Source organism: Microcaecilia unicolor, chromosome 3 (assembly GCF_901765095.1).
Source record: "Microcaecilia unicolor chromosome 3, aMicUni1.1, whole genome shotgun sequence".
Taxonomy (NCBI): domain Eukaryota; kingdom Metazoa; phylum Chordata; class Amphibia; order Gymnophiona; family Siphonopidae; genus Microcaecilia; species Microcaecilia unicolor.
This window is the reverse complement of record NC_044033.1, coordinates 101422928-101431285: the sequence shown is the minus strand read 5'-3', so window position 1 is coordinate 101431285 and position 8358 is coordinate 101422928. Positions and strand designations below refer to the sequence as shown.

The following is an 8358-nucleotide window of genomic DNA, read 5'->3' as shown; positions in this document are numbered from 1 at the left end:
TTTTTTCGGTATAGGCACAGAATGGCTAAAAGAAGCAACCTGGAGAATGCAGCATTCATTTTATGCAAGATTCTTTTCGGTTTGTAATTTAGGTAATAAAGGCAGGGGATCATCTATAGAAAGAGGAAAATATGTTTTTCCTCTGATTTTCATCTGTCATTGCAGAAAAGAAAATCTAGCAAAAGGATTTAAGGTGGGGGGGGGGGGGCATAACTTCTTAACACACAGACTTTCAACATCTGACTGCCATCTACCGAAGCGCACATTTCTAAGTCATAAATAAAATATACAGAAGCCATAAATTAAACAGTTCCAGGCATTTTACTGTCCCGATAACATCAACGCTTTTCAATTACAACAATATATCCCGCTTTTTATACAATATGAATATGACATACTTTGGTCCTCAGTAAAAACTACAAGTTTCACACAGAAATATTAGATTCCGGCACTTTCACAAAAATGATGCCCCCTGCAACAACGACAAAAAAAAAAGTCACTCATAGCTTACAGGTTTTGACATCTAGTGGGGGCGGGTGGGGGTGGGGAGGAATCCAGAAGCTTGAGAACCGGGTTAAGTAAGGGGGATACGACTGGGCAGCAGACTCAATTTTTAGAAGTATGTACATAGATTGCCAAAAAGTCCATTCACTTTGCGGAAATTTAGGAAGAGTTCATGATAGGTCTAGAATACACACCTTGATAGTAAGAGGGGTCGCTGGAAATGGGCGAGGAGGAGTCTAGAGCAGATTTGTTCGTTACGGCGCTCATAGTTAAGCTTCCTGCCATGGGGGACCCGTAGCCAGAATAATGCATCACCTGTTCATAGGCTTTTAAGTCCATTTTGTGATGGTGGTGGTGGTGGTGATGGTGGTGATGGTGCTGCTGCTCTGACGACATTAAGTTATTGATGGAGAAGGGGTGGTTGAAAGAATAGTGGTGGTCGGGTTTCAGGTGGCCTTGAGCATCGTGGGACAGCACCGAGTGATGCTGAGACAGCAGGTGCTGGGCTTGGGCGCTGGGTGAGGTAGTGTGTTCAGGGCTCAAAGCTTGGTTTGATTTCAGGTCTGCCAGGGCCCTTTTCTGCTCTTGGCACGAAGGAGAGCTGGAATGAGGCGAGTCGTTGCCCCCTGAGCTGTCCGAGCTGCTGCTGGTGGTGGCTGAGCCCACGCTGGAAGCCCCCTCCGACAGCTTCTTGCCGTTGTCCTTCAAGGAGAGTTGCTTCTCGCACTTGAACCGCTTTTGTCGGCGGAGGTAGCAGCCGTTCTCAAACATGTTGCCGGAGTCCGGGTGCAGGGTCCAAAAGGAGCCCTTGCCAGGCTTATCCGGAGATCTTGGCACTTTGAGGAAACAGTCGTTAAAGGACAAAGAGTGGCGGATGGAGTTCTGCCACCGCTGCTGATTCTGGCGGTAGAAAGGAAAGAGGTCCATGATCCACTGGTAGATTTCACTAAGGGTTAACATTTTGTTGGGCGACTGTTGTATGGCCATGGTTATCAGGGAGATGTAAGAATAAGGTGGTTTGGCATGGGTATAGCTTCTGCGATACGTTTTTGGATCCCTTGATCGGTTGATGTTGGACTGTCCGTACATTGGGCTCATAGAGTTGATATTGGTATAGGGTGCCAAAGCATTCATAGACGTGGCCTGGGCACTCATGGGGCTCATGGTGGGGCTCAGGTGGGTAGTCATGCCTGCCACCCCGGTGCCCATCCCAGTCATAGCTCCAGCACCAGGTGACATGCCAGTCAGAGAGGGGCTCATACCAGTGTTGACATAAGACATGTTCATGGAACTTGCTGTCATGTTGGCAGTGGTGCTCATTGCAGACATGCCCATGTATGTGTTCATGCTATTCATTCCCAGTCCTGGGTTCATGTTGCTTACGGTAGAATAGCCCTGGGGAAAAGTTCAATGAAATGATTAGACTCCAGTGTTCAGTTAACTACTAAAAATATATAAATCTATCGTCCCAGACCGACAAAACTGCAGATCGCCATTTCTAGCTGAGATCTGATGTCTCCTTTTATCGACCAAGTTTTTTGACAGGTAAAAAAAGTTCAACTTTCGGTGGAGTGACTTAAAACTCCGCCTCCCCGAGTGTCCATCTTGCAAAGCGATCGCCCATTTACCTGCTCACGAAAGTCGATTGCAGATAAATATTTACTTATTTGTAATTCTGCGTCAGAGTTATATACCTGTCTGGGTTATTGTTTTTTTTTTTTTTTTTTTGCTACAAAATACATTAAAAATCCTCTGCCAAATACTCAGTGACCCGCAAACTAAAATAATACAGCGACCTGGAATCCGGAAAATCCCAGTGAATAAACCACGCAGCCAAGGAAACAGCCCCGAAATACAAACTCGTATGTTTGAACGTAAGGGCTCTGGCAAGTAACCTTTACACAATATGGATACCAAAGTCGATTAATAAATAATTTCCTTCTCAGTCCCATCGGAAGCGAGTTTAATCTTCGAAAACAAATTGACCCTTCTTAAAAGTAAGATTAGGCGCGAGATTTACAGCAATAAACTTTCTCCCCCTTACCCCCCACCCATCCACCCTATGCCAAACACAACTTTGTTGGGATAGTGTGTGTGGCTCAGTCATGGAAGAGGATTTCAGGCGCCGCAAGTCAATATTTGATCACAAAGTTAATATTATCTCAGGGCTAACAGTGAGGTATAAAAAGAGACCCATTTTAGGCAGAAGGAAGAGCTACAAAAATAAAAGGTACTTCTTCCTACCTCGGGCTCTCCGTAGTAGCTGTTCCAGTCTGAATGCTCGTGTCCTTCCATTTTCACTGCTCCAAGCATACTGGACGCCGAGTGCATGGCAGTTTAAAATTTAACAGCAACAACAACGACGCAGCAGCAAGAGCAACCCAAAAAAAAAAAAAAAAAGAGAGAGAGAGAAATTTCCCTCCTCCCTCTAGGAGGAGGAAGGCGAGCTGGCAGTGGCTCTCTCTCTCTGCTCCTGCAAAGCTTCTATTGTTGCAGGGCGTTGCAGGCTGCTTTGGGGGCTGCTTGGAGTTGGAGACTTAGGAGTGGATCTGGCAATGGAAAGGTGGCCCCGGAGGCTCTGCAAAGCTTCGGCTGATGATGATAATGATGATGATAACAATTGCTGTGGTGACGTTGGTGGCGGATGATATAGCACCGAGCGCCAGGAGAGCCTCCAATCCCCCAAGTCCTGGCCAGCCCATTTGAATAATCAGCTCACACCTAGGCGCGAGACTACCGGCCTTGGCCCCCCCATTGTACACCTGCCCTGGCCTCAAAAGAAAGCCCATTTTCAATAGATTCATTAAGATTTTAATCTGGTTGTTCCCTGAATGGGAGGGGGGTTGAAGGAAACGGGGTTTATTGCCTATTTTCATTTGATCTAAACTGTTTATCAGTCGTTCGAAAGGAAGAAAGGACCCATTAGATGTGTTGTTGTTTGTTGTTTAAATATGTCATTTTATGTATTAGAGTGCACTGACAGATTTCAGCAATGAATTAATACTAGATACTTCCAGGTTAGAATTATTTATTCGGTATCATTTCACAACTGTGTTACTTCAATTACTGTTTCAAATCCAATTTCTGAAATTCATTTTGGGGGAAAAATCTATTTGATTGAAATTGATTGAGAGTTTCTCTATAAGACAAAAATAATGTATAATATTTAATCGAATAAAAGAATCCCCCCATTTCTTACAGTCAATTTGCTGTGCAGTAGTCGGAATGCCTCTAGGGCTAGAGCAAGCGGTTTATGAAAATTACTTGCTTTAACTAAGGTATTAGTGGTTTGGAATTACTGTTTTGTTTTGTTTTTTTACCACCAGAGATCTGTTCCAAGGCTAAATCCTTAACCGATGAACCTCAGGTCTTTCGTAATCAAAGCAAACAGAAGGCACAGAAAGCCAACAGACAAAAAAAGGACAGAGCAACCAGGTTTTTAAAAGGACCTGGCGGTTTCGTTATCACTATCTCCACTTAGAGCAAAACCCAGCAAATTCCTCTTGACAATCCATAAGACCCAAGGTCAGGCAGGCTGGGAAGAGAAGGCAGGAAAGCAGCAGGTAACATATATTCCTGAGCAAAACAATCCAAAAGAGAGAGTTTAAGTCATTCATTTTCTCTCTCTCTCTCTCTGGTTTACAGCAGGTTTAGTAGAATCTTATTAACCCGAGCTTCAAAAACACCAATTAGATAGACAAAAATAATCAATAAGTGGACAGCGTAGCAGATGATTGTAGAGAGTTTCTGCCAAAGAAAATATATCCCACTGCTAGACCTGCTCCTGCTGAGACCACATTTCTGCCTGGTTTCTCCGATGGAATATTCTTGCCAATGCTGCTACAACGTATTTATTCTGGAGGACACACGTTTACTGTTTGACATATTAAACAAAGTAAAGTTTATTTAACATGTTTGATCATCACAGATTTAACAGGATCTACTTAGTGATGGCAAGTAAATTGGGCCCTAGGAAAACACGGCTCTTTTCTGAAGAGGAATTAAAACAAAATTTTTTTTGTTTGTTTTGTTTTGGAGGGTTTTCCAGGGGTGGGGGGGGGGGGTATGAACACTTAGTAGGAATACAATGAAGATGAACAGTTAACTAGCTATCTGTTGTCTCATTAAATAGCTAACTCCCTCAAGGCTCATGGTAAAAATCTACTATATTCCTTTATAAATAAGAATAAAATATTTAGCCCGGCTACAGAAGTTTTATTTGGAAAAACAGTTTTTAAAACTGAAATGTAGTTTCTCCATTAGCAGCAGTATCAGTTGATTAGATCCAAACAACCTCCTGCAAAATAAGGCCGATTTAAAAAAAAAATCATTCTTGTCACACAATCAGATCAAAATTATTTCCTAATAATTGTATCATTTTTTTTTCTGTCATTGCCTTTCTTTTCTTTCTAGCCTGTGCCATATCGAATGTCGACACTCACTAAAAATGATCTTAACGGGGTGATGGTACTTTATGTAATCTGGGACAGTTCCCAACAGTTTTCTTCACAAGGTTAGGGGGAAGCAATACAATCTTGGTCGGGTTCCCTTAACTCAAGACGTCCATGTTAAAGTAAAAATGAAAGAGGATAAAATACTAGGTGGCCTTTATTTTCTCTCTCTCTCTCAGGAGCATAAATCTTCTAGCCTCATGGATCACTATTTTTGATATTCTTTAGATGCAAGTAGGAAGTGGAAAAGTAAACTGATTTCAAGGGCCCGATTCACTACCCTTCCCCTTCCTCCTTTGGGGCAGGCCCGAGTGACTGCAAAATCAAGAAATCGACACCAAATGGAATGGTAGTTTTGAACGAGTCTTACTTAATGTCTCCGGGATAACTTCTTACAGGTACAGCTCATATGCTTTGATCTAATTATTGTATAGGAGCAGAGCTCCCCCTGTTGTTTGATCACTGAGCTCAATATTTAGTCCAATTAATAAAACAGTTAGCAGGGGACACTGTTCACTTCCGAGAGTGGTGCTGTTTTTCCCCTATCAGCCAATAGAAAATATGAAAGCAGGTACATGAAACCCTCGGGTAAAGTATAAGTTACCACAGTCTTCGTTTCACCTGCATTTCGGGACATTATAAAGCACTCAGCACAACACTAGGGCTAAAGTTTACAATCCCGTGGTTAAAAAGGAAAAAAACGAATCGAGTCCTAGTCATCCACTGGACTGGGTAAGATGCTCCGGACTCAAAATGACTCCCGAAGACCGAAGTATCAAAGTGCACTAATTGTTTGCAAGCCTCGAGGTATGTTAGAAACGCCATTGACTTGTGCAGTATAGTTTACACGTGCCAACAGCACCTTTAACATCCACTGATTAGCTTGCAAGAGCTACAAAAAGTTATACTAATGAAGTAATAAGGTGGAAAATTATGCAAAGCAACTCATTGTCTCTCTTGTCATTCCCCTTCTCCACTGCTAACTCCAGGCTTCGTTCCTTTTCTCTTGCGGCACCTTATGCCTGGAAACTTCCTGAGCCTGTAGGTCTGGCTCCAGCTCTACCTGTTTTCAAATCTATGCTGAAAACCCACCTTTTCACTGCTGCTTTTGGCTCCTAGCCACTACTCACTTGCCTCCCCCCTTGTTCCTTCTGGCCCAGTACTTCCCTCCCCTTAATTGTCTTGTCTGTCTGTATTATTTTAGATTGTAAGCTCTATTGAGCAGGGACTGTCTCTCTGTGTCAGCCTATAGGATCAGTCATCATACTTGGGATGTCAGTGACTTCCATTTAATCTTACATGATCCACAGAATGGATCCACAGAAGCTTAGCTGAAATTGGGTGGCGGAGGGGGGGGGGGGAAAGAGGGGTTGGTGGTTGAGAGGCTAGGATAGGGGAGGGCAGACTTATACAGGGTCTGTGCCAGAGCCGGTGATGGGAGGCGGGACTGGAGGTTTCGGAGGCGGGAAATACTGCTGGACAGACTTATACGGTCTGTGCCCTGAAAAAGACAGGTACAAATCAAGGTAAGGTATACACATATGAGTTTATCGTGGGTAGACTAGATGGACCGTGCAGGTCTTTTTCTGCCGTCATCTACTATGTTACTATGTGTTCAGTGCTGGGTGCGTCTGGTAGCGCTATACAAAGGTTAATAATAATAATTGTCTATTAATACATGGGAAACATTAAAATGATCAAAAGTGAATACAGAGGGATCTTAGCAACACCTCTAGAAGCTATAGTTATTTTTTTACCATAACATTCACCTTAATGCACTAATTACCACTGGTAAATGAACACAAAATGTATCTGCACGTCATTAATGTCAAATTACATCTCTTGTACACCCCTTGGGTGAATCTGTTCATAAAGGTGGTTAATAAATCCCAGTAAATAAATAAATACAACTAATATGAGCCACTGGCAAAAGCAAATTAATACATGTTAACAGCCAATGTTAATGCATTAAGGGGTCATTTACAAAGCCATGTTAGCGTTTTAGCTCACAGTAAAAATCAGCTGGCGATAAATGCTGAGACGCCCATAGGAATATAATGGGTGTCTCAGCATTGACCTGCAGCTGATTTTTAGCACGAGCTAAAAACGAAAGTGCGGCTTTGTAAAAGACCCCCTAAGTATGGGCTTATCAGCCATGCGGTGTGTTCGCTAGGGGGACTTAAAAGAAAAGTACACACAAAATCAGTTTAATGCTCCTTAACCTATAATTAACCTGTACACAATCAATTTTCATGTGTTAAAAAGTTCTAATATGAGTTTTAAAAAATATTAGCATGGACATGTGAATGGAAGTGAAATAAATTAACAAATATCAGGCAAAAAATTTAAAAAAGCCCCAAACTGAAAATGAAATGAAATATTTCCCCCTGCGTTTCCATTCCATGCCTACAGGTTAGAGATGTTTTGGTCAGTAAAAGACCTCAATAGCAGAGTGATACTGCCTATATCAAAATTTCAAAAATGAGAAAAAAGGGGGAAAAGTCTCAACTAGTGCGGCAACTAAGAAATTCATTGACATTCAAATATGGTTGCACGCACAACAAGTCATCATAGACAAAAAAAAACCCCGTTGAGAAAACATTTTTTGAAAATTTTACTGTGCTTGATACTGATACAAATAAAACCTGTGCATAACTGTCCTTTCAAATTGCGTATAAATCACTCATATCTAGTGCCCATAGTCACAGCGTTACTTACCTTAATCTTAATGGCCTGGGACACAGACTGTTCCTGCGTGTAGATTCCGACGGTCCCGTTTCACAATCCTTCCTCAGGGAACCATACCACGGAACATTGAAGCAATGGTGACACTAAAAAATAAAAGCACGGTTCAAAATTAGTTGCCGCACTAGTTGAGACTTTTCCCCCTTTTTTTTTTGATTTTTGAAATTTTGATATAGGCAGTATCACTCTGCTATTGAGGTCTTTTGTTGTTTCAATATTTTTAGCAGTTGTGTTGATCTGAATGTGATATTGTGATTGACTTGGTCAGTAAAAGAACACACAGAAGTCCTTTTACTAAGCTGTGGTATAAGGTAGCCGTAGCGTGTCCTTACACAAGCTTCTTCTGCCTCTAATGCTTGTTCTGCATTTTTACTGCAGCAGTAAAATAGGAATTTTCTATTTCTCCTATTAATGGCCATAGCACATAGCAGTTAGCATTTACTGACACCTATTTTCTAGGCGGTAAGAGCTCACATGCTAATGCTGTGCTAACCGATGCAGAAATGCCTACTCTCTGCCCCCACCCCCAGACATGCCCCCTCTATGATAAAATAAAATATATTTTTTACCACACGGTTTATGTGTAAGGATGAAGACATTACTGCAGGACACCTGATCATGCCCTGCAATAAATCCTTTTAAGCTGTGGTATGAATGC

The 8358-nt window shown here is 42.1% G+C and overlaps 1 protein-coding gene across 1 annotated transcript; it reads right to left on the bottom strand.

Annotated features, from left to right (window-relative positions):
• Positions 1-302: 302 nt before the first annotated feature.
• Positions 303-3667, bottom strand: FOXA2 (forkhead box A2). The gene is made up of 2 exons (XM_030196219.1): positions 2749-3667; positions 303-1899 (listed from the first exon to the last, which is right to left on the bottom strand). The coding sequence occupies exons 1-2, from the start codon at positions 2833-2835 to the stop codon at positions 664-666; spliced, it is 1323 nt and encodes a 440-aa protein (XP_030052079.1). The 5' UTR covers positions 2836-3667; the 3' UTR covers positions 303-663.
• Positions 3668-8358: the final 4691 nt, after the last annotated feature.

Excerpts from the sequence above, each read along its gene's own strand:
- FOXA2 (XM_030196219.1), bottom strand. The coding sequence starts at position 2,835 with ATGCACTCGGCGTCCAGTATGCTTGGAGCAGTGAAAATGGAAGGACAC. Across the intron at positions 1,900-2,748 it reads GCTACTACGGAGAGCCCGAG|GGCTATTCTACCGTAAGCAA; the intron begins GTAGGAAGAAGT and ends ACTTTTCCCCAG.